At 35.0% G+C, this 27,947-nt stretch overlaps 1 protein-coding gene across 8 annotated transcripts in view; it reads right to left on the bottom strand.

Moving 5' to 3' along the window:
* TCF12 (transcription factor 12) overlaps nt 1-27,947 on the bottom strand; it is a 334,886-nt gene that overhangs the window by 183,740 nt on the left and 123,199 nt on the right. For all 8 annotated transcript variants that reach the window (XM_019665578.1, XM_019665554.1, XM_019665598.1 and 5 more), the window contains exon 5: nt 8,599-8,701. In XM_019665578.1, the coding sequence (XP_019521123.1) occupies nt 8,599-8,701 (103 nt within the window). The remainder of the gene's footprint in view (nt 1-8,598; nt 8,702-27,947) is intronic.

The following is a 27,947-nucleotide window of genomic DNA, read 5'->3' as shown; positions in this document are numbered from 1 at the left end:
ATGGGGGGAGGGGGGTTGTTACTTTGTGAGGGTGAAAAGGGTAACTATTGCATTGTTCTGTACACCTGAAACTAACAATAAAAAAAAAAAAAGAAAATGTTAGACGACCTGAACGCTTCGCCAACAATTCATGGTTCTTGCATCAGGACCATACACCAGCTCACACGGCACTGTCTGTAAGGGAGTTTTAGCCAGTAAACAAATAACTATTTTGGAACACCCTCCCTACTCACCTGATCGGGCCCCCAGTGACTTCTTTCTTTACCCGAAGATAAAGAAAATATTGAAAGGAAGACATTTTGATAACATGCAGGACATCAAGGGTAATATGACGACAGCTCTGATGGCCATTCCAGAAAAAGAGTTCCAAAATTGCTTTGAAGGGTGAACTAGGCACTGGCTTTGGTGCATAGCTTCCCAAGGGGAGTACTTCAGAGGTGAGCGTAGTGATATTCAGCGATGAGGTATGTAGCACTTTTTCTAGGATGAGTTCACGAACTTAATTGTCTGACCTCGTATATATTTCTGAACACTCCCAAATTTAGAGCCATTGAGCCAGATAGCCTCTAAAAGCCATTCCAGCTCAAACATTCTATGAGAATTTTAGTATTTAAGCATTTATATTTAACAAAAAACTCAGAAAACCTATAGTAAATAACACAAGTATCATTGTAGCCATTAGCAGTGAATCTGAAATGTTACCACATAGAAGGCATGATCTGATAATGCTTCTCTAGGACTTTTCCTAATTAAAATAGTGCCCCAAATTCTCAAGTGTGTGCTATGGTGTGGTTCTGAGATGATACACATCTAGGAAAATGGTAAAGTTTACAAAAGTTTCTTTAAACAAAAAAATCATGCTATGGATCTCTAGTAACCAAGCAGAGACAGCCCTTGTCATCCACCCCATTCAGGAAAAATTCAAGAGTATCTTCAGAGTTTACATTCACTTGTCTGGAATTAGACACAAACAATGGGAAGATTCAGAAAGAACCATTTATCAGATCTATGCCAGTGACCCACTATAAAACTGTGTAGATCAGTAAAGATTACTGCTGACCATAGAGCACATACATGTGAATAATAATAAACAAATGGATTGGGTAAACAAAAATATAGGTGGTCCTCCTTACATGAGTCCCTACAGTTACCAGTTTGCAAGGCTGCAAAGTTAAGCCAATGTTGTGACCATGTGGAAATATCCACTAATGAGCAGGTAACTTAAAAAAAAAAATCCACTGAAATATCCCTCACAGATAGTGTGGCTATTTGAGGCCACAGTCAATAGCGTTGTTGGGCAATCTTATGATAAATATCCCATAATACAAAGCAAATACAAAAGAAATCCACTGAAAATTGGTATCATGCAAAGGACTAAAAATTTTATGAAGTCCTCAAAGTGATGTTAAAAGAACCACTTAACCAAACACAAAAGCCATCAATAGATTAGCACCTAACTCTGCTAGAGACAGTTAATAAAAGAGAAAATTAACAAGATTCAAATGTGAAGTAAAAGAGATTTCTATATTACTATACAATTTTCTGAAGAAAAAATATGCCCAAAATCTCAACAATTAATTTATTCTCTGCTCACTTAAGACCTAATGGGTAACATTAATTATTGTTTGTTTTGCTAACACTTTCTAATTTTAGTTATTTTAATTCTCAAAATAAAGCCCCAAACATTTTCCCCCTCTATCTTCTGCAATCTTGGCATCTCTTTTAAGTAATTCTTTTAAGTAATTCACTCCAGGACTAATTACTCTTAAATAAAAGGGACCTAAGTCTACACAGAAGCACACCTTAAAGGCTGGAACCTCTTTCCAAAGTGAGGCATTAGTACTAGTTTGGTCTCTCCCAGACTGGATAGGAAAGAAGCCATTAGCTTATCTCTGGCTCATAGGAATGGCTTTAAAAGAATGGCTATCAAAAGCCACTTTAACTGTGGAAAGAGGCTGCTTATCAGGCTGTGGAGGCAGGGTAGGGGTATGGAAAGGGATGGTGTTGCCAGGAACAGAGTATTAAATAAAAATGCATATTTGCACTGAAAGAAACTATTTCAAACCACTAAGGATTAAGGTATCCTGTAATTTGGTAGCCAGAAAGAACTAAGATTTAGAACAATTTGGAAACACTGAAGCGAAGGATCTAGAAGTAGAGAGGAAGAGACAAGAACACTGCATCCCTACCCTTTCCCACTTCTTGAATCTCTCAGCCCAATTTTCCACTCTAGTTTTATCTCATTCTCTCAATAAACACTTTTATGGGGCAAGAAGGGGACCCAATGACATTGTTTGAACCCCTTGATCCATTATGCCTAAAATCAATCTACTCCTAGCTGTCCGGGATATGAGTCAATAAATACCACTTTTTGTTAAACATAGTTTAATTTCTGTCATTTGTTAGAGAAAGAGTACTCACTAATACACTGGATTAAATGTTACTCCACAATAAAAATTTTCCTGATCACTTCTGGCTGTACCTTATCATAATCTCTTCTAAATTTCTGTAGGTATTTTTTTGGTCTCATTAACATTCTACCATGTATACTAATTATTGAAGATACTTCCCCTACCACATTAAAATAGTCAAGTCTGTAAACATAGACGAAATCTTATTTACTTTTATATTCTGCTATACAGTATTTCATGCAGTTAAGAGCAGAATAAAGGGATGAATGAGTACATGAAAGAGAAGAAGGACGGTATTCAACAATTCAGACTGCTCTGAGCAGCAGCAAGAGGAAGCGAAAAATGTAAGAGCTATAATGTAGAAAAAGGAGCAAATAAACAAATGGTTGAATGTTTCCTAATTAACTACTCATTTCATATTTCTTGGCTTTGGTTTCTACAATGGTAACTAGGTCTCCTTCACTCAAGTTTCTCCCAGTGCCAACATTTTGTGTTTGTAAGCAGCCAAAGATCAGAGGATTACCGATCAATGAATATATCACTCATATTCCTTCTTGAGACTTGAGGTTAATAAAATGTTGGGAGAAAGTATGAAGGATTCATCCGTATGAAATAATGTCAAATACTAAGCCATACTGTTTTCCCTAAGCACAATTATAACCATTTTCATTATCTCATCTAGTGAAAAAACTTCATGTACATCAAAGTTAGAGATCTTTTCATGGGAGAGTTCTATTGTGCTTTAGTATCCTGAAAATGGTGATTCTACATTTTTTGTAACTCTAGACTTGTGGATTAGTCATAAATTATAGTGCAGGCAGGATAGAATATACAAAAGTTTTCTTTGAAATTTTATTGTTTGAAATACAGAATATATAGGGAAAAAGTGCACTTGGGTTTAAATACGAGAAAAGCCCACAGGAACCTATTTAATCCACAATGAAATAAAAATAAATGTAGTAGCTGGTACCAAAGGGGCCCTTTAAACTCTGAGGTAGAAAAAAGGGTACCACTGAGCGGACTCCAACAGCAATGGAAGGACAGCTGGTTTGTTTGTAAGTCAAATATTTGTAAACAACGGTTTTATATAATGTACTTGAACAAGTGGATCCAACTTGTTAAACTAGCTAAGATGCCTAAAATGAGTTATAAAAATATATACAACATTATTAACATTGTGTTACTTTACACTTCAAAGCAAATTCATGTGTTATCTTTTATTTTTCCCTTAAAAAACCTACAAACATTTCCCAGTGTGTGTGCTCCATGGAAAACTGCTTCTCCAGAGGCTAATGATGCTTTTTATAAAAAGTGTTTTGTGCATTATCTGAATCTGGGATGAGATGGGCTGAACAAAGTTAAATTAGCTTCCTTCTTCTTTTTTTCCAGAATCTTTAACATCCCAAAGTGCAATCTGAATCTCTTAAGAGGGAGCACACAATATACAATGTTTTCCAAAGTTATGTCACTATGGAGCCTTTCTCTCACTGTCATTTCTCAATACCAGTGTCTCCACAATTATAGTTTAGGGAAGTGCTCAGCTAGTAAAACCTTGGGTGCATTATACAGCAAGAACAAATACCTTACATGCCTAATGTACCTAATGGAAAGAACACTGGACTGGACATCAGGAAACATGGGTTTGACATTCAGTTTTGCCAATTATTGGCTTTGTAACCTCAGGAAAAAACACTTAATTTTCCTGGCCTTAGTTCTATCACTTGCAAAATAGCAATTATAATTCAAGTTGTAGCCTATTTCAAGGTTGAAGAGATTAGATACATTAGGTGATAGAGTTATAAAATTCTAGAGCTGCAGAAGAACTTTAAGACTAGCCAGCATACCCTATTAGAAAAGGAAAGGTTATTTTCAGGATCTGGATTAAAATCCAGATCCCCTAACTCTCAGCCCTGATTTGTTTTTATAATACCACATGTTGCTTTTGTTCTTTAAAGGATAAAATATTAACAAAACATCTCTAGAAGCAAAATGGGTATCAGAAAGGAACACATCTGAAGGTCTTAGAAAAAGAGGAAAATTGAAGGTAATAGCTCATCTTAAGTTTCCCATTGACAACACATGTACACACAACCTAAAATAAGTAAAGCTTTGATAAATGTGGAGGGGTAGAAAGAGTAATTCATTCTACAATCTCTTGGAATTGAAGGTAGGCAATTCTATGAAATAACTCACTTTTACGTCCAACTAATAAACTAGTCCTAGCATCACCAAAAATACATCTAATCAACAACAGGTAAAGAAAAGCAAATATTACTGAAATTAACGAAGGACTAAAGATAGAGAAATGGAACCAAGCTGAAGAGGCTAGAAAGAGATAAAGACTATTTGGTGATACTACTGTACTTTACTGCTATTGTCAAAGCTTTGCAGTTTTACTATAATAGAATACAGAACTGTTTGCTGCTAATTACTTAGTGATGAGCCAAAAGGATGTACTTATTTCAACTTGAAACATAAGAAAAGCCCTTTTTTCCCCCATATTGACAAAACAACTGGATAATTTTGGAATTCATTAAAAAGGAACACTAACTGATCCAACATAATAGCTTTACTTCCTGTATAAAACACTTCAGAATAACTAAATGGATATAGAAACGCATGTTCCTGTGGCAAATTGTTCATTATTGAATCATTATCAACCCTTGTTAGACAAAATTTCTCATTTTTACAATGTGCAAAATCATTAGTGTTTGAGAACTCCATCATGAAAGATAGTGGCACTTTATAATCCACTATTTCTTCAGGCAAATGTGCTTATGGCTGAACATAATACAAAAAATAACAACATTGCCTAGACATACAATCCCCCCTCTCCCCTTAATGGTGTTTTTATATGTTGCAGCAATGATGAAATGTTACTGCTTTCCTATTAGCTTTAATTGTTTCTGAGCATCCATCACTCACAGCACCACTCTGAAGTGTTACCTGTTATGATTACCTATCAACAGTTCCAAATGCTTCTAAAACTACCATGCACATCTCAGTCCTGCTTTAACAATGGTTTTTACCCTGAAACTCCCTTAAATTGTCAATGGCTGGAAAAGTGAATCCATCCACTTAACTCTACTGAGTGCTATAAACCCACATTTTGACTATCTAACAGTTCAATTACTTCAGCTCACACCAAGTGGGAATAGCCTGTGGCTGTATGGAACTGCTCTACAATTTAAGAGATATTTATTTCCAAAAACAGACTACTATTATGCAGATTGCTTAGACTAAATTATTAGATACCTCATTTGATCACTTTTACTGAAAATAAAGGGAAAGGAGTGTAGTAAATCAGATACTGCCAAAGACCAATGAAATGCTTTTGAACATATAGGCCTAATATTTTCAGGATTATTTTCTCCTTTCTTATAGGTAAATTAACATTTTTAAGATTTGGTTTAAAACTTACAATGAAAATATATAGCTGTACTTAATTGACTGTACAATGTAGTTCAGATGAATGCAGATTTTTTTCCATTTGTACTGCGAAGGCATCAATCTGTTTAAGAATCCAAGTTTTTCTTTTATTTCAAGACTTATTTTAGATGCTACTTTACACACAGGATATGAATGACTATTAAAAGTATTCTAATAATTATCTGTAAACTCAACAAACCAACAAGCACAGGCTCATAATTGCTCCAACTAAGAAAATGTTACCTCAGTGAATACCTCATAGAAATATTTTTAGTCAACAGCTGCTTAGAGCAAGTGACCGACAATGTACCTCTTAGAATTCATTTAATTCCCACACTTACCCCCACACTTTTAACAGTAACCTTGGCTCAGAGTTGTGTTAATGATACCATTTTACTGGGCTTAAGAGTCATCTCTGTGAACTAAGACTAAAGGTAAAAACATAAACATAAAAAAAAAAATTCTGACTTTTCACAATTCAGACTTACAGTCTCAATTAAGAAAGCTTAGTTCAAACTGAAGTTACAAAAACACTGAATATAGCTTGCTCTGCCACATTTACTATAAATTAAATGCTACTTGGGGAAAGCTATGAGACAAAAGGAAATTATTCGAAGTGCCACATCTCTTTTACTTTGATGGTAAGTTGAATAGAAAATTTTTCTAAAAATTACAAAGTTTTTCCTGGACAAATGCAAGGATAACTGTTTTGTTCTTAATTTATTAAAATAAATCTGATTTTAACCTGGAAGGATAATTTAATACCACAGATTTTCATTTGCATTTACATTGAAACACATTGTCATTTTAAACACAAGTTTTATTGTTGACTAGATATTTTACTCTTTTGTGACACTCAATGACTTTGGCTTTAGACTGGTAACTACCTCAGGCAAAATCCACACTAAAATATCAGACTCTGTCTCCTAAACGCTACACAGGATAAGGGAAATAAACAAAGATTGTGAAAAGCAAAACCATTTATAAAGAAACTGCAGACCACCAGGATTTTGGATTTGGTTAATCCACTTAGATTAGCAAGGCTGTGTCTTAAAAGGACAATTCTAGGATCACAATATAGGTCACATCCTTAAGAAACAGAATAAGTAATGAAATCAATGTCAATTACACAAACCTTCCATATTTACATGATGCCACTGACAACCAGTAAAACAGATTAAATAAAGCTTCTGTAATGTGCTCAGCCCCAGAATAAGCAAGAAAGAAAAATAATGTCATAAAATAGAAATTCTTTAGAATCAGGTTCTGCAATAAGATAAAATTATCATTAAAAAAAAAAGAAAAAGAAAAAAGAGAGTGCTGGGCGGCCGAGTGGTGCGATGGTTAAGAACTCGCTTGGGATGCGAGAGGGCCCCGGTTCGGATCCCACATATGAGGGCCAGTGACACTGCCCTCCACAGCTAAGATGCTGAACAACAGCTCGACCTGGAGCTGGGCTGCCGTGAGTCGCCGGCGATGGCATAGGCTGCAGTCCCTGCTGCAGTGGGTTGCCATGGGCTACCGTATGTAGCCAGCAGCCAGCGTGAGCGGCCAGCAGCCGCTGTGAGCGGCCGTCCAGAAGCCGGCGACTGATCTGCCTCGCCCAGGAAGAGCGCAATGATGGTGCCAACTTGGGCCAGTGAAGCAACGTCCACCCACAACTAGACTGAGAACAAAAGGACAGCAACTTGTCTGTTCCCCTTCCACCAATTCCCCAGTGCTGTTCCCATCCCCCCAATTCCCCAATAAAAATCTTAAAAAAAAAAAAGTGTCGTCCAAACTGATTTTTAAAAAAAGCAAAAAAAGCTTGGGCTTATTATTTCAAATTCAACACCTATAAACCTTCATAGGAGAAAGATAAAGGGGAGGGAGAAGAGGAGGGGAGGGTGTTTTACAGGAAGTAAAGGGGAGATATAGAGAATGGCTAACCATAAAGATTTTGCCAAAATATAATAATCAGGTTTAGGTGGTAGATAATATCCTTCAAAGTACAACTTGACTATTGCAGAACAAAACTTTAAAAATCTCCAATATGAACCCAAGTGCTTAAAACAAATGCTGCAACATCTAAATGTACTGTTACGTTTTAATAAAATAGTGCCAAAATAAAATACGGTCAACATGAGTAAAATCTGCCTAAAAATCAGTGTTTTGTCATATTTTTAATTACCACATACATACAACTGTTAAGACAAACAGTAAATTACAAATGTCTTGGAAACACTTCTCTACCTAGAAAGCAAAAAATGTTTAATGCTTGATGTCACAAATACACTGAGGAATCTCACAGGTAAACATTGCTGCCTTCTTTTTTAATACCAATGGCAATAATGCTTTAAGAGAAAGACACATTTCTGAATGCTTGCTGCTCAAACTAAGCTGAACAGGAAAGCCCGGATGCCCCTATAACTCAGGAACTTTTTCTAGAGCAGCGGTTCTCAACCTGTGGGTCGCGACCCCTTTGGGGGTCGAACGACCCTTTCACAGGGGTTGCCTAAGATCATCGGAAAACAAAAAGATATTTACATTACGATTCATAACAGTAGCAAAATTACAGTTATAGAGTAGCAACGAAAATAATTTTATTTGTTGGGGGTCACCACAACATGAGGAACTGTATTAAGGGGTCACGGTGTTAGGAAGGTTGAGAACTGCTGTGAATCTAGATACTTATGTGTCTTTTCTGGACCTGGGGATAAAATATGTCTCCGACCAAAGAGGTTTTGTGAAGACTACTTGCAGAAAATTATCAACTTACCCATCAGATTTGAGTTCATGAAAGGTGTTGGGGACAAGCCTTCATGGGCCCCTAATCGACTGTCATTCAAGTGATCACTGTAATGAGGGCTGTCTGTAAAACCCTAGGGGGAAAAAAAACGGAGTATTAAGGAGATTATTTGGCAGTCCTTCTAATTGAGCATAATAACACTCATCTAATTAATGTACAGACTTACAAATGGTCATTCTTAACCAAGTTTCTTGTTCCTTACTTGAAAAATTAAACAGAGGTGCTTCTTTTATTACTTTTAAATTTTTAAAGTAAAAAAATGTTTCTATATTGATGTTAAAGAAAATTAACCCAGCGACATCTTTACATTCAAGAAGAAAGTTCTATAAATCTTTTTTTTAAAGGATGAACTAAAAGATAAATAAATAAAAGGATGAACTATGAAAATATATTGCTGAGTTGTAATACATTACGAAATTGTTTATCTCTATCCTCCTTTCTCTGCCTCCATACCCTACCAGTAAAGGGTTAGGCAATTATGAGCTTTACTGAAAATACTAAAAATAATCTATAATCAATATATTATAAATGAATACTTTCCTAAATGGCAAACAAATATTTAGCAAAAATGATCTGCTGTTTATACCCCTTTTAATACTAGTATAACAAGTTATACTCTTACAGAACAAGAGTCATGTAAAAAGGAGAACACTTATTAAAAATAGCTGATTTAAGTTCTTAAGTCTGAAAAATGAAACTGCAAACACCATGAAAATAAAGCTGCTATTATTTCACAATAACTGTTATTAAATTTCTCCTTATAACTTAAAACATGTTTTATTAAAGCAAAGAAGGAAAAGAAGACACCAAAATTACAAATAAAGTGTTACAAAAGCTTTGTGGATTAAAACTGTTCTGGTTCTCAGATGCTTACATACTAAATATAGTATAGTATCACCTCTAAAATCATATTGTTTCTAAAGACTTTGAAACCTAGTTAATTAAAACTGCAGATGATACCTACCCTTCTACCAACTTAAAATAATTTTAGTAAAGATCAAAAAAACTAACAAGAGGCCCAAACAAGATAGAAAACTGCCCTGGCTCACAGAAACCAGAAACCACCCAGAATCCCCTGGGTCTATAAAACCATCAATCACTGAACATTTATCACTACCCAGGCTGCAGGGTAACATTCAAGAAGACATTAATGGGGCGGAAACAGGCCTCACTATCTTTGCAGGCATGCTGTCAGCTCAACCAAAAGGCTAGGAACCGAGAGCTAAAGAACTGTCAAATCACTACAACTGCTATGGATGCATGTCACAATTCTTTCTGCTCTTTTGTTTCAAAAACTAATCTTCTGGGAGTGCTAACTCCCAAATGAATCTTTGTTTCATTTTTCTCTACTTTAGAATCACTGATACATATGAGAGACATTCAAGAAGAATCTCAGTGACATTTACAACTTGGTTATGACCACAGGGTGTCCTCTGTAACCAAAGCCATAGTCGCATCTGTCACAGCCACATGCAGCAGAAGCTATAATACACGCAAAACAGAATGGCTCCTAGCTAAGATCACTCCTTAGAGTTTACTTTTGTCACTTAAAACTTAACACCTTGAAGTGCTAAGTGACATACTACTGTATCACGTACATTTGGGTGCTTTTCTCTGCCACTCCCTCTCACTGCCATTCTTAGGCATGTTGTCAAAAGAAGGCACCAAGACCTACAAAACACTAAAATATTGTTTATCATCATTTAACGATACTATTACTCTAGAAAAATACCAATAGAAATGCACTGGTAGGCCACATTGTTCACACTTCATCTGAATGCTAAGGGAATAATAATAGATTAATTCTGTATGCTTTTTGTATGCTCACAGTCCTCTTCTTTCTTAAGTACAATAAAAATAACACTTTTCCTTTATGATTATCAAAATAAAATCATTGTAGTTTTTTTTAAACTATTTCCTAAAGTACAAATACACAAAAAAACTCCAAAATTTTAGGGTGTCATCAAGTGATTGTACACAAATAATATATTTTCATAGATTGCACGTAGTAGTGTAGAGTATATCTATTGGGTCGTTGGAAAAGTCATGTCGTATTTTGTCTATTGTTTATCAAAGGTCATTTATTTATATAAAGAACAAAGATCAATCAATGATATACTGCCCGTTTTGTTCGATAACCTTTTGCCATCTTTCAGTGAGCTTCATAATTCCTCGTTCATAAAAAGACCTATCTTTATTTGAGAAAAACTGAACAAGGTGCTGATTTACAGCCTCATCTGAATTGAACATTATACCATACAAGGACTTTTGAAGAGAGCAAAACAAGTGGAAGTCTGACGGCGCAAGGCAAGTATGGTGGGTGTGGCAACACATCCCATCCAAGCTCCAATAATTTTTGACGGGTGATCAAACGTGTGTGTTCTCACGTTGTTGCGATGGAACACAACTCCTTTACAATTAACAAGCTCTGGACATTTCTGGATGATGGATTCGTTCAAACTGTCTAATTGTCAACAGTGCACATTTGAATTGATTGTTTGGTTCCTTGGTAGGAGCTCGAAAAACACACCTTTAAAATCCCACCACACTGAGAGCATAACCTTCCTCTGATGAATGTTTGCTTTCGATGTCGTTTGAGGTGAATCATCATGTTGGGACCAAGACCGTTTGCACACCACATTGTTGTCAACAATCCACTTCTCATCACCAGTTATCGGTCACTTCAAAAAAGGATCGTTTTCCTTACGTTTAGTGAGCATATTGCAGATGTTTATATGCGCCATCAAATGAACTTCTTTGAGTTCATGCGGAACCCAAATATTGAGCTTGCTTACATATCCCAGCTTCTTCAGGTGGTCGTGAACGCTTGAATGATGTATATTCAATGTTTCTGCAATCTCTCAAGTAATGTAACGTGGGTTTGACTCGATCAATGCCTTTATTTTTGTTGTCATAACCTCAGAGGGCCTCCCTGACTGAGGAGCGTCATTGAGATAAAAATAACCAGCACGAATTCGTGAACCATTGTTGGCACGGATGTTCTTGTAGAGCATTGTCACGGTAAACTTTATGCAACTTTTCACAAGCTTGATGCGTGTTCTTCCCTTTACAGAAGTAAAACAGTAAAATATGGCAAAAATGCACAGTTTGGTCTTCCATCTTTAACTTGTTGTAATATCTCCAAAACTCAACCAAATTTCTCAATTTTTTTAATAGAGTGAAGCTAGAACTGTCAGCTGTCAAATGACATAGCAATAACATAGATGCGAATGACTTTAGTACTTCCAAAAATGAACTAGTGCCATCTGTCACAAACATACATCATGACTTTTCCGACAACCCAATATCTCTAAGCCCCATTAATACATATATGAGTAGAGAACACAACAATTACATTACTATCAAACATACAGAAATAGTAATAACTATTGGCCCTTATCCATGTGCACCCACATACTGCAGGGCACAGTACTGAATTTACTACAAGATTATGTCCCAGTCCATTCATAAAAGTGTCATGAGATTTATGGATTGTCATATTGCACCACAGAGAAGGAATCTATAAACTTTTTTCATCATGTACAAGCAAGGTTTGAATATGTGTTCTCAATATCTATTTATTCATAAACTGTATACATATATTATTAAGCAAAATATCAAATTTCAGAAAGGTATAATTTTGTCCATTTAAGATAAAAATTAAATAGAAATTTGAATATTTTTTTCCTACACCTCAAAGGTTCACATTAGTGCATATAATTTTCTTGAAAAGCCATAGCCCAAGAAGCAAAAAAGAGATAGTTCTTCATCCACAGATGCAAAATGATGCTGGAGGAAGGAACAAAGAAACTGAACTTACAAATATTACACTTCTCATAATTTTAGATCTAACATATACCAAATTCTCACTTAAAAGGCTGGGCCTGGCTCCTGCCTGAGATTAATTTTGTCATTTCTTCCACATAGTAGTAGTGATATCCACTCAGGATATAACTTTTGGTGAACCAAGATGGATAGTTACAAAATAATTTACAAACATTTAAATAAGATCACTACAGGCCACACGTTCAAGATCAGTTCTAGAAAAGTACACAGATATCGGTCAGTCAGCACACTAATGTGTCAACTAGCTGATGATACCTAGAACAGTACTTTGTGAATTTCAGTGTTCCTATCAGCTGACTAGAGATCTTGTTAAAATGCAGGTTAAAAAATATAAGGTCTTGGGCCGGTCGAGTGGCTCAGTTGGTTAAGAGCTCGCTCAAGAGTTTGAGCTCTGAGCAACAGCGGTTCGAGTCCAGCCCAAGCTGAGCAGCCGCTGAGCTGCCAACAGGTAGCAGGATGGCTCAGCTAAAAAAATAAATAAATAAATAAATAAAAATAAGGTCTTGAGTAGGGCCTGAAATTCTGCATTTCCATAAAGGTGATGTTGAAAGCTTTCAAAATATTAATAACTGACAAAATCAGTTGATACAAAGATCACAAAACCTGTCCAATTCTAAACTTAAAATCTGCCTAAATTACAATTTAATTTGCAGATCTTAGTCCGTTTCTGAATACATAATACTTCATAAAAGCTTTGCTATTATGAAATGTGTTCTATATAGTGCATTTTGTATTTTTCTATATGCTCATTTGAAGGTACAAAATTTAGAAACATTAATCCCTATTACAATATGACAAAAGAATTGAATTAACCAATCAAAGCTGCTATAATACCATTTAAAACTAATTTAAGCTGCACATCATCAAATCTTTTGTTCTATCAAAAACAAAAACCAAACAAAAGCACCTAGTATTATGTACATAATAGTACTCTCCTCTGGTTTGTCTCCTCAAAAGTACAAAAACTTTTTCCTTTGGCTCATTTTTTAAATAGCTAATTTTAATAACTTATTTCACCCAACCAATAAATAATTTGCAATCACCAGAAAATCTTCCCAAGTTGAGAACAGATTCATGGTTTTTCTAACCTATGTTGCTATTTCTTTGTATGAAAGCCAACTGTCTATTCCTATTTTAAAATATTCTTTCCAATTCTTTTCAACAGTTAAAAGGAAGGGGGCCTCATTCAGTAAAGATTTACTTTCTCAGAAAAGCTTCCCCTACCCCTAGCAAATTGGGTGACATTATTCTGAGCTCCCACAGCAGAAAGCATTTCCATCATACCACTGCTCACACTTATTGAAATTACCTATTTAATTATCCATTTAAATTATACCATAATTATCTGTTATAATTGCATAGTACAATGTAGTGGATAAATGTATAATTCTTGTAGCCAGACTAGCAGATATAAATTTCATCTTTACCACATACTAGCTATGTGACCTGGAGAAACATATATTTCTTGCCTTGGTTTCCTTACCTGTAAACTAGGGATAATAACAATAATACTAACTTCATCTCACAGGATGCTATAAGCATTAAGTGAGTAAATATATGTAGCAATTGGAAAAGTGCCTGGCACACAGTAAGCACACAATAAATGCTAGCCATTATTATTATCATCTCAGTTAGAGATTATTATATCTTACAAATTCTGAGAAGGCAAGGACTGTGTCTGTTGTTTTCACAATTATACATCCTCAGAACAATGGCTGGCACATACATAGCAGGTGCTCAATAAAAGATAGATGGGAGGTTTTACCTGCCAAACCTTTAAAATGCTACAAGGCTTTAGATATTATAAAGGTCCAATCAGTTTTTTTTATAGAATACCCAATAACTAACAGAAAAAGGGCTGATAAGATACTAGCTTATCTAATATCTAGATCGAACAAGTAACCACAGAATTTTGGTATTCAAAGAGTCACAAGATTTCACACTAACTATTGAAATCCTATAGTTTCTAAGTAGTCAAAGCCAAAAGAATCAGATAAAAGCCATAAGCTACCAGAAAGCTCTGGACAAGGCCTAGATATAAATGAGTGGTCACATCTCAAAGAGAGGTAAAATGGAAATAAAGTTAAGCAGAAATAACAAATGAAGTTTAAAAGAGAAAAAAAAGTCCTTATTGCATTTTTTATTTACTCCTATGATGACTTACCAAAATAAATGTCTAGATAAGTAAGGTTATACTTTAAAAACAAATCCTTGAATGTAATTATCTTAGTTAAATACACCTATGAAAAAGACAAGTGGGCTGACTTGACCACAAGTCTGTTACCTGGAAGCAGAAGCTGTGTCATCACTCATTACTTTGTTACTAGTGATAAGAACATTAACAAGCACACAGTACATAACTAATAAAATGTTAATTTAATGAATGAATGAAAAATGAACAATGCTCACTGTTAATGAATCAGGTCTACATCTGAAAAAGCTACCTAATATTCAATATGTTACGGTCTGTTAATCTTTAAGAGGTCAGGTGCTAACATATAATGAATTTTCTTGACAGAGAAATGGATTCTGTCATCCAGATCTGTAAATTCCTAAAGGGCAAGAACATTTTATTCCTCTTTATGATCCCCAAAGAGACCAGCACAGAACTTTCGCATGTAATTAAATGCTTAAGTTTTTCTTGAGAAGATGAATAACTTCTCCAAATAACTTTTTATTTACGAATGCTAAGAAGCAGTTTCATAGAATTACTATAATCCCAGACTGAAGAACAAGTCTTTTTTTTTTTTTTTTTGAAGAACAAGTCTTGAATTGTCATGGGTGGGTGGAGAGAAAGAATCAAAATCTCTTAGAGGGGGAAAAGATCCTCAGAAAATATGGTGGTACATGAAATACACTTAGCACAAGGGTATGAAATACTTTTGAACATGAGATCCCAGAGGACAACCTAAAAAAGTTCACACAGGTTCAGTTCTAAGCTGAGCCCATCCATGTTCACAAATATATCCACATAACTGCTAATGTCATTTGTTAGAAGCAATCAGAGTTGATGCTCTCTTGCTCCGGCCTATAGCTTTTGTTGTGTTTGAAAGTTCACAAACAGAAAGCTTTCTGTATTTTATTAAAGTTCATTCTTTACATGGAAAAGTCAAGACATCTCTAGGCATCACAGGAAAAAGTATATTTATTGAGATAGGAAAAGCAAAAAATATATTACTGAGTCCAGGTGTTACACAGAATAGGATTTTAGAGCCCTAAGACACCATGGAGTTCACACTCATTTTACCTACCATACAGATGAAGAGACAATAGTTACGTGTCTTGCTCAAGGTGTGGAAGTAAAGGATTGGCAGAGCTGGAATTAATAAGAATGCCATATACCTTGCATCAATTTACAGAGGATTCTAAAACACACACTATGAGACAAGTGTAGCAAAGACTGGTCTCATTTTACATATTAAAAAATTAAAGCTCAGTGTAACCAAGATTATAAAATAGACTCAAACTCTGAATTATCAACTGCCAGCAAGAAGCTTCCCACTGTTCTGCACCATTATTCTATGGTAGAATTATTAGACTCTCTACTAGCCTAAGGGGCAGAAGGCATGACCAGTGAAATTTTAAATAAAGCCCTAGCCAATCTGCCAACTTCCAAGTGAAACTCCCTGGGTTGGGTATGAACAGTTTAGAAGATGGCAATATAAAAGCACAGCTTCAAATGGGAACATCAAAGCAGAATGAGCACTGCCAGAAAGGCAAAGAAGTAGCATAAAGATTTGCTAAGAACGCCCTAAAGCAGAATGAAACACGCTGAAAACCAGAAAACAAGAATGTCAGTAAACACATCTCTGTGTCATGTTAATTGGCACAGCTAACTTTTATTGAGTGCCTACTAAACAAATTAACTTATATAACATCGCAGCACTGTATTAAGGGCTTTCATGTATTATATCAGTTTTTTCAAACTATATACAGATATTGTATTTTCCCCATCTCATAGTTGAGGAAATTTTGTCTTAGAGAATTTAAATAACTTTCCCAAAATCAGAGTGGTAGAGAACTGATTTAAACTTGGAACTATAACAGCAGATGACTTAATGTTAGCCACTAATTTTTTGATCTCCAGCATCAAAAAATCTGGCAATAGAGTACACATTTAAACAGAGAATAATCTCCATTAGTCCAGAAATTTTCAAGGTCTCAGAACCCCTTTGGTCTCAGGACCTCTTGTATAAAAAAATATTTTGTCTTAGTAAATAGTGAGAACACAAAAAGCTTTTGTTTATGTTGGATATACCCACTGATATTTACCATATTAGAAATTAAACCTGAGGAATTTTAAAAACACAAGAACCCGTCAGAGCAAAGGAATCATCACATATTGTGTAGTATTTGGAAATTCACAGTACATTCAGGAAAGAGTAAGATTGAAATGGCAAAAAAGTCTTAGTGTCATGAAGATAGTTTTAACCTTGCAAACTCTCTCTCAGGGACCCCAAGGTCCCTGGAACATACTAGATAAACTGTTGGATTAGAGTACAGTTGATCCTCAAACAATACTTGCGTGAGGGAGGACAGGAGGACAGTTAGGGGTGCCAAACCCTCATGCAGTCTAAAACCTGTGTATAACTTTTGACTCCCCAAAACTTAAATACAGTAGTCCCTCAGTATTCACAGAGGACTGGGTCCAGGACCCCCACTGCTACCAAAAGGATGCTCAAGTCCCTTATATAAAATAGCGTATAACAATGCGTCGAGTCGGCTCTCCGCAGATTTCCAACTGTTTTCGATGCGCCATTGGCTTAAACCGCTGTTGGCTGAATCAGCGGATCCGATATCCTGGAATACGGAGGGCAGTGTATTTATTGAAAAAAAATCCATATGTAAGTGGACCCGGGCAGTTAAAATCCATGTTGTTCAAAGGTCAACTGTACTTACTATATTTTTAAATAAATTATAAACCCTCATTACCACTACCTTGTCAGAATCTGTAAACTCTAGTTGAAAACTATTTAAGACAGAAGCCTCATTTCGGAGATGACGAAAAAAGATTCAGGGATGTCAAGGAGCAAGCCCAAGATCACACACTTAGTCAGTGGCAAATATCTAAACTTACTATATTAAATAATAAATTTTTGGCTTCTAACTACAAAATATCAGTAGACAAATATTTGGGGATAGTTAGTAGTAATGAAAACAACTGTACAATAGCAAACAGGGTATCAGAATTCCGAAAAGCTCTTGAACAAGCCAGTCCTTTCAGTGTTATGCAGGGAAAACCAATACTGCAGACTTAGTTTCTCCATTCACTCACAATGTGCTGCTCCTAGGCTTCCACTGATGAAGCAGATCCCCTGTCTCTATTCAAATCGGCCTAGCAAGAACTTCATTTCCACTTCCACTCCCAGGCAGAATGGAGTAAGAGACCAGGTTAACCGTCACACTTAAAACAATAAAAAAAACTAAACTAAATACATTGAACAAGTTTTGAGACACCGGATATGGGCAGTACAGGACAGTGATCTCTAAAAGAGGGGAAACAAAGTAAATCTTATGATTTCTGAAGGGGGAAAGGGGAGAGAGAGGGAGATACCTCAAACTAGAACTCCATGCTTACTAAAAATATATATAAAGAATATTTCAGACACATAGAAGATGAAAAACTTCACCAGTACCAGACCTACACCATGAGGAATGTTAAAATAAGTCCTTCAGTCAAAAGGAAAATAACACTGGACAGAAATATAGATCTACACAGGGAATTAAAATAAATGTTCTCTGATCACAAAATCTAATTAAATATCACTAACAAAAATATCTCTACATTATTCTCAAATTTTTCAAAATTAAACAATGCATATGTAAACAATTCATTGGTCAAGGAAGAAATCAGTAGGAAATTATAAAGTATTTTTAACTGAATGAAATAAAAACACAACACAAATTACAGGCTGCAGGTAACACGGTCACAGGAAAATTTATAGTACTAAAATGCCTATTAGAAAACATGAAAGTTCTCAGATCAATGACCTCAGCTTCTACCTTAACAAACTAGAAAATAAAGTGCAAATTAAACTCAAAGTACAGGTAAGAGTAGAAGTTAAACATATTCAAAACAGAAAAACAATAGGAAAAAAACTAATGAAACCAAAAACGAGTTCTTTGAGAATATTAGTAAAATAGATAAGTCTCTAGCCATACTGATCAGGAAAAAAAGAGGAACCAATTCACCAATATCAGGAATGAAGTAGGTATTGTAACTACAGATCCTACAAATACTGTGCCAGGTAGATTCTAAAATGGCCCTCAATCTCTGTCTTCTGGTATTAACCACACTCCTATATAAACCATTCCTCTTAAGTGTGAGTTGGTCTAACGACTTGCTTCTAAACAACAGAATATGGCAAAAGTGATGGGATGTCATGTCTGTGATTAGGCTCCATAATGTTGTGTCTTCTATCCTGCTAGCGGACCCTCTCCCTTGCTGGCTTTGATGAAAAGTGCTGTGATGAAAAGATCCAATTGGCAAGTAGTAAGGGGCAGTTTTCAGCCAACAGCCCACAGTGTGAACTGTGGCCCTCAGTTCAACAAATCAAAAGGAACTGAATCCTGCCAAAAAAACCACACGAGCTTAGGAGCAGATGCTTCCCAACTCAGACTTTCAAATGGGACCCTAATTCTGGCCAATACCTTGTGTAGAGCGTTGTAAGAGACCCTAAAGCAGAGGACAAAGCTAAAGTATGCCAAATTCATCACCCACAGCAACTGTGAGACAATAAATGTACTATTTTAAGCCACTAAGTTTGTGGTAATTTGTTAATGTAGCAAGAAATAACTAATACAAATATTTAAAAAATAAAAAAATATTATGAATAACTTTATGCCAATCAATTCAACTTAGATGAAATGAACAAAGTTCCTAAAATACATAAACTAACAAAACTCACTCAAGAAAAAATAAATAACTTGAATAGTCCTTTATTAATAAAATTAAAATTGTAATTAAAAATAACACCCCCCCTGCCCCCCGGGCAAATCTCCCGGCCACATAGCTTCACTGGTAAATTCTACCAAACATTCAAGGAGGAAACAATACCAATTATACACAAATTCCTTCAAAAACATTAAAGTAATATGACTCAACTCATTCTTTGAGGCCAATATTACTGTGATACCGAATTCTGATGAAGACAGTGCAAGAAAAAAAAATTCCTACAGATCAGTATTACTCAAATATAAAAATTCTTAACATTTTATCAAATCAAATTCAACAATACGTAATAACCCAGTGCTATATATCTCAGGAACCCAATGCTATATATCTCAGGAATGCAAGTTTGGTTTAAAATTAAAAATAGCAATCAATATAATTGCCACAGCAACACACTAAAAAAGAAAACCATAAGACCATCTCCATACACGCTGAAAATTTTTTTTATAAAACCCAACATCCACTTTTGATAAATATTCTATAAACAAAGTAGGAATAAAAGGGAATGTCCTCAATCTAATAAATCACATCAGTGAAACCTATAGCTAACATCATACTTAATGGCGAAAGACATGGTTTTTCCCAAAATCAAAAACAAGGCAAAGCTATTCACTTTTACCACTTCATTCAACATTGTACAAGAAATCATAACCAATTCAATAAGGGGAAATATCCAGATTGTAAAGGAAAAAGTCAAACTCTCATTATTCATGAACAACATACTATTCAAATAGAAAATCCTCCAGCATGTACAAAAACGCTTCTACAGCTAGTGAGTTTAGCAAGGTGCAGAATATAATGTCAATATACAAAAATCTATTGTAATTTCATATAAGACATGAACTAGAAAATGAAATTTAAAATGGTTATAGCAGCATCAAAAATTATTTAGTGATAAACTGAATGCAAATTGTGCAAGATGTGTTCAGTGAAAACTATAAAACATTACTAAAGAAATTAAAGAAGATTTAGAGAGATATACCATATTCATAGATCAGAAAGCTCCACACTATTAAAGTATCAATTCCCCTTAAACTAATCTATACAGTGAATGCAACCCCAATCAAAATCCCAGAAGACTGTATAGAAACAGATATGCTGGCTTCAAATTTTTTAATTTATATGCTAAGTACCTAGAATAGGCAAAACAATTTTGAAACCAAATAACAAGGTTGGAAATTTTACACTACATGATTTTCAAAATTTATTTTAAAGGTATAGTAATCAAGACAGTATGGTATTGGTGCAATGATTAAAAAAAACCAATGGAACAGAACATGATTCAGAAGTTTACCCTGACATACATGTTCAATTCATTTTCAACAGAGTTAACAAGGGAATTCAATGGAAAAAAGGAGAATCTCTTTATTATGTCGCCAAAAAAACTGGACCCTTACTTCACACCCTAATCAAAAATGATCTTGCAATGAATCACAGATCCAAATGAATAGTTAAATGTGTAAGTTGTCTAACTTACTATTTCTTGAGACTGTTACTAGTAGTCAAATTTAATTTGTAAGTAATACAGAAGGATTCCTGATGGGAAAAATATGTAAGAAGTATATTCTATTCCTTTCTTAAAGATTTATGTAATTTACAATATCATTAAAAACAGAAATCTAACACCAACAAAGAAGTCTGTTTAATTTTGTTTAACTCAATAATTCATAAATAGTAGACTAGCTCTGTATTTATACATTGTTTATTAATATCCTATTAAGTTTGCATGGAGTAGACAACATTCTTGGTGTTTAGTATCGGAAACTATTCAGTGATTAAGCAACAAAGTATCAGCTGTCCTGAACTAAATATCTTCACTGCATTGGTGATCCATTACATTTCACTGGGTTCATAATTTTCTGAGTTTGTGCTCTGTAAAAATTATTCTTGACTTCTCACTAAACCTACCTTACTCTTTTAGATCACTTTTAATCCCAATTGCATAATATCCACAGTTTGAGAAACTACAGTCTTGTTCAAAATTTTTGTTTTACATGTTAGGAACTAATGGTCAGAATAAGCAATCCATTTAACCAAGTTTATTTGTCTAATGGAAGAAGTCTCCAGGCTTAAGTCCTCTGTTTTTTTGTATTACAAAGCAGATAATCATTTTTATTTGATATGCCCTCAAGATTTCATATCAAGTATTGCTTCTATTTCTGTGCTTCTGTTGTCCCTGGGACATCATTATTAGAACTTTTATCATTCTATACTATAATAAGCCCTTTTTCCCATGAGAATGAGCACTACTTTTGCCCAGGGCATGTGGACTTCTCATTTTTGTTTTGCCCAACTAATTCCAGTGACTAGAAAACAGTGGAATTTCAATAAATGCTTGATGAATGAGAGAAGCAGAAGAAAAAATGTAAAGAGTTCCCAAACAAGAGCACAGAAGTCCAAGAGAAGACTAAGATTCCAGATTGGGAAGAAAGATACAGAGGAAAAGAGATCAATGCAAAAAGTAGCACATTGATTATAATGTAAAACCACATTCAAATAATTATTTCATTTAACAGCACAAAGGATTAAGAGTCAGTTCAATATAATGAAGGAAAACCTTCCAAACTGGTTATTCTCAGACTGTTAGAATATATGACAACAAAGTACATCACAAAAGAACTAAAAGTATATTGATCATGCTAAGTCTCTAACATACATAATCTCATTTAGGTCTCATAACTACCTTGTGATATAGATATCCTTTAAAACAGATTTAAGGAACTCAAGCCTCTTCTTTTAGAATCTACATTCGTAAGAATCTGGGTTACCATTCCCCCTGCCACCCCCAAAAATCTCCAACTCCCAAGGCTTGTAATGCAATGAACTCTTCCAATAGTTTTGATTTTGTAAACATAATTTACCTTTTCTGATTTATAGAACTTAGTGATATGTATTTAGAAACTGTAATAGGTCTCTCATCTTGTTCAGGACATACCCCAGGAATTCAAGACAGCTTCCTCCCTAAGTAGCATCTAAGACTTGTAAAATCCCTAACATGATTTTGTATCAGAATGGATTTGTATACTTTTCATGAGACTGGATGTAAAAACAAGAACACTTATAGACTAGTTAATAAATTCCACATATTGTGCTAATAAACACTTCATAAAACTGCCTCTATTTAATTCTTACAAATTTCTTATGAGATGAATCTCTTTTTTGCAGATGAGAAATCTGAGGCTCAGAAATTAAGTATTTCATCTCTTCCAAGGTCAAATATAGTGGTGAAATCAGGAAGCAAACTTACCTAATTCATTCCATGGCTCATGTTTTTTTTACATATAAAATGTGAATGCTATAAGAAAAAATGCTAGTCCCATCATCTTACAACTCTAGAGTATCTGTCTTTAAAGTCCTCGACAAGTAGGAATAACAACTGTATTGGGCTCTATTTTACACTTAGACAAGTGGGATATGGTAGAAAGGGACAGTAATTTTCAGTCATACCTGTAGTTACTAGTCTTACATGTTTAATATCTGGTAAGTTTTCTACATCCTCTGGGCCTCAATTTCCTCAACCTCTAAGTGGAAAGGATTTTAAAAAATGACTTCGTGGTGAGCTGGTGTGACACTACAATAGGCAACATGTGGAAAGGTTTTTACATTGCGACAAATGCTAGTTATGATTATTATTAATTTTTAAAAAGGCTAAGCAGGCCTAAAAATGTATTCAGCCAGAATCTATCCTCCAATACATTAACATGAATATTAATAAATATCTAAATTTATAGGAAAATAATTAAAAAGCTATCAGAAAGTAAGACCTCAACAATTACAAAAAAGAACAAAGGAGAGATTCAAATATTAATATGTTTTGACTTCCGCTTGTTAACTTTAAAGACTGAACAATGAGAAGATTTAGAAAAGAACTGCAAAGATCCATTCTGATAAAGATGCTATTTCACAGGCATACAAAATTAAGTGAAACACACAGTGAAGTGAGATACTGACATAAAGCCTCTTTCCAGAAGATCTGTTAGAGCATCTCAACAGGCACTGTCCCTGGAGAAACGCTAGACTAAAAAAGACAGGTTTGACTGACTTAAAATGGAAACGTGGACAATCTGATAGGTATATGATTTCTCTCATTTTAAATACCTGTTGGCAAGGGATTTAAAGCAGCTTATATCATCATAACCCAATTATTTTCTTATCCAAGTACATGAAGATTACAATTGATAGGCAGGTGCTGTTTTTAATACAACTGAGGGTAACAAACATTTCCCTCATGGGTTTATTTAAACCTGACTGTAGAATGCACCCTTCTCTGACCCATAGTTCTCTTCACATTCAGAACATTCAGAAGGAGCAGTTACATAACAAAACAGAGATTAATGGGAACACAGATGCAATATACAGAAAACACTTACTTTAATTCTGTCCCTCCTGTCTTGCTTTGCTATTTAACTGCTTCATCTTGTGTTTTGTACCTGAGATCAAGAGGCATAAAATACTATTTCAAAATTTGTGTGTCCTTTCTAATTTTCCATTTGAACTCCTAGTAGCTATAAAACCTACATCATTTTCCCCTTCAAAAATAAAAACAGCAGCAAACAGTAAACAATCTAGAGAAAAGAAATATCTACTCTAAAAAAGAGATAGTAACACTAAACTTTATTACCCATCGATGCTGACAAATAGAGGACAATAAAGTAAAAACTATTTTATTTAATTTTTATTCACATAATTAGATTTTCCCATTTATAATAAGCAAAACTATTTATGAAAATCAGACAATCTGGTAGTTGTATAATACAACCACAGCTAACTTGTCAAAGCCTAAATAAAATACATGGAGCTTAATTCAGGAGTTGTCGTTCTGTGGGGGTAGTAAGTCTATATAATTTTTTTTTTTTTTTTTTAGCTGAGCCATCCTGCCACCTGTTGGCAGCTCAGCAGCAGCTCAGCTCGGGCCGCGAATCGAACCGCTATTGCTCAGAGCTCACACACTTGAGCAAACTCTTAACCAACTGAGTCACTCGGTCAGCCCCAAAGTCTATATAATTTTATGTTTCTCAGTCACCAGGTGTGCCAGTTGTTTTTCTTTTGTGCTATCTCTCTTCTTTCCATTATTTTTGTGATAGTGATCCTACCATTTTAATCCAAGTCTTATTTCATTACAAGTGGGCCTGTGTAGTAACATCCTACCAGTCATCCTATTTCTTGTCACTTTTACTTTGGTTCCATCCTTCATACCACAATCTATTGATCTTTATAAAATCCTCTGTGTCAGTCCCTGTGTAAAAGTCTATTTTAATTGGCTCTCTGCTTCCCAAAGGATAGACTATATTTCTTTTTCAGAAAGGTCACCTGCCTTATCACACTATTCACCAACAAAAAAAACTGACTTACTATTTCCTGAGTTTTGTGATTTGGAGGCCTCTGTACTGGTGTGTACTTGTGGTCCCATCATGCCACATTTCCAGAAAGTTGTTTTCCTTTGAACTGTATTCATACACATTCTGTCTGTACTATATATAATATTCTAATCAAACACTTCCTCTTTTACTACGTCTTTCCTAACCTCCCAAAATGATCTCTTCCATTCCTGTAATGCCATGGTTATCAATGAAATTAATCTGACAATTATTTGCTGCCTTAAAAGAGTTAGTTTTAAAATTTATTTAACTCTTTAGGTTAAATACGGCTTGTATTTCTAACCATATTTCCTGAACTCTAAGATGCACACTCACTCGTATTTTACATTTCAGGAACTGACTACATTTACAAACCTCAGCATCTTAAAACTCAGGGACCGTAGTAAGCCACAAGCTACTTAAAAGCAGGCGGACCACCTTACCATCCTTATTTACAATGGTGGCTCTCATGCCATTGTGCTCCGGTGTGAGAAGAAAACCACAGGTTCTCTTTACCCCTAGGTATCCCCAAGGCCTCTGCTGTAAAATGTAAATGAGCTACACAACAGGTTCTCCCCAAACTCCAGCCTATATAAACCTGCTGGGGGTCAGAAGTACTTCTGTGTATTTTTACAAACAGCATATGAGGGGAACTAAGGCTCTGTTGCCCTGTCTCACTATCCATCAAACTATAGAGTGGCTTTTAGCCAAGCTTTTCCACATGAATGGAAAGATAATGAATACCTGCTGAGAATGGAGAGAGCACTGAGCAAAATTAAAGATCCCTTTCGCCACATCTGGCAGAAATGGTCCAGAGTTCCTACAGACGTACCATTACACTCATCCAGATAACTGTATGGACTCATTTTACATTCTACAGAAAATGAAATCTACATGTTTCTCTAGTTGAATTTTTATTTTATTTTTATTTCCCTTATCCCAAGTACCCAATCTACGGCTTTGAGTATGACTCTTAGAAGGCTAGAGCAACTCCTGAATCCTTGTACTCTCATATTTTCATTTTCTACTTGACCTGGTTTATCAGGCTGCCATCCATGTGTATTCCTGACAACTGGTCTGAGAAATGACCACTGCTGGTGCTTTTTAAATAAACCAAACCCTCATATCCCTTCATTGGGACAGGTAGCAGAAGTCATAGTATATAATAAAATGAAATACCTCAAAATGTACCTACTATTTATCCCTTAATAAAAAGTCCCTAAATTATTTTGTGCTGAGTCATACACAGCAGCTAAACCCAGTATTTTAAAGCTAACTCATTACCACATAACTGGTTTTCCCCTTCTCCACTAATAGGATGAAGTCCGGAACTTTACTGAAGTAGTTATTATTAGTACTCAACCCCCTTCTATGGAAAAAGGAAAAGAAAAAAAAATTGAGGCAGAGAGAAGCATCATGCCCAGTCATACAGCTAGGAAGTAGGAGTCCCAGAAATTAGAACCCTGACAGCCTGATTTCAATATTCAAGCTCTTAAATTCTATGCTATTCTGCCTCACAATACATTACACTTGCTAAGCAAATTTAAAAAAAAATCATATCATGTCCCATGTCTTCTTTTGGAGATCCTCTTTTCTTTTACCTTTCTCCTCTCTCTTTTGCCATTCCTTCAGTATATGACAGAAAATTTAAGACATTTCTTCTTTGAGTTGGGAAATACTAAATTAAGGGTGTTACAAATTACTAGCATAGAATTCAGAATATCTGAGTTGTACGTCAGAGTCTGTCACTAACTAGATAAAACTATCCAGCCAAATCTCATGTGTATTTTGTATCAAAAGCACACATCACAACTTAGCCAAATCTCAAACTCTCTTAGTTTCTCACCTATGAAATAAAAGGACTGATGTACGTAACTGACACACTGTCTAGTTTTGAAAATTATAATCCTGCAAAATGGGGAGAGAAGAAAGAGCAACATGAACATTATTGTTTCATTTTGCAAACCACATTATAAAGAAAAACCATGATAGAAACTGGCAATTTGAAAAAATAAGCAAACTCTATTCAACTGAATGTTACTTCTTTTCCAAAAATAACTACCAAATAGACTTTATATAACCTAAAAACTGTTCATGATTAAAATGCCAATTCCTGGTCACTGATGGTGCCTTAAATATAATTTCTATCAGCGGTTACCTATCAATGAGCTCATTTACCTTTTAAATTAAGAAATGAAAAACTCTATCTTCGGAAAGAGTGTCAACAGGAAGACTTCTCTCTCCTGTGAGTCTCCTCATAACCCCTAAGCCAGGTTGCAAACCCCAATAGTACTAAAGTACATGAGGCTTGGCCTAGCTTGTATAGCAGAACTAAGAGGCAGAAAAACCAAGATGACATGGCCCCTTGGAAATTCCATGAACTAAAACGATCAGACAACATTTCAGAAACAGGATTTGTACACAAGGAAATATGTCCATTAAAATGCACAATGAAATATTAGCTATTTGGAGTTAATAATGGTGTTAATAATAGTAATAGAAACTTTCCTTTATTGCATTAATAAATGAAATTAAATACTTCATAGCTTCATTATTACATTTCACCTTTACCAAAACCCTGTTAAGGTATGTGTAAAATTATCATAATTTTAGAGAAGAGAAACATGAGGCAGAAAGTAGTTAAGTAACTTGTCCAAGGTTACAGAGTACAACTCTCCAGAGGCTGTGATCTTAAAATGCTTCACTAATAGTGTCATCAATCAGGACAATAATTTGTAAGCATAGAACAAAGGCCTATTGTCATTAATACCACCACCATCTACTTTAAGCTTCGCCATCTTAAGTCAGCTTTGTTTCTTTTCTCCTTTGATCACCAAACACAATCTAGTAAATCTCATGGTTCTTCCCTGATGTAATTATATTCAGCAAACACATACAGATTATCCACTATGTTTAAAACATTATACTAGACGGACTAAAACTTTTATATCAGAGTTTGTTAGAAGACTTCTGCTTTCCCAAGAAAGAAATAGACAATTGAAGGGGAAAGGATATATAATAGATTTTATTTATGTCCTTTACACATCTAAAAGAAAAGCATATTAAGCATTACTGAATCAGCAAATAATTCTTACTCATTTCACTTAGAATGCAGCACATTTGCAAATGTGCTCATTCATTTAAGTTTGTTTGTTACATATAGA

The sequence above is a fragment of the Hipposideros armiger genome, unplaced genomic scaffold, assembly GCF_001890085.2.
Source record: "Hipposideros armiger isolate ML-2016 unplaced genomic scaffold, ASM189008v1 scaffold_12, whole genome shotgun sequence".
NCBI classification, from domain to species: domain Eukaryota; kingdom Metazoa; phylum Chordata; class Mammalia; order Chiroptera; family Hipposideridae; genus Hipposideros; species Hipposideros armiger.
Note: the sequence above shows the minus strand (reverse complement) of the source record. Positions and strands in the feature narration are given on the sequence as shown.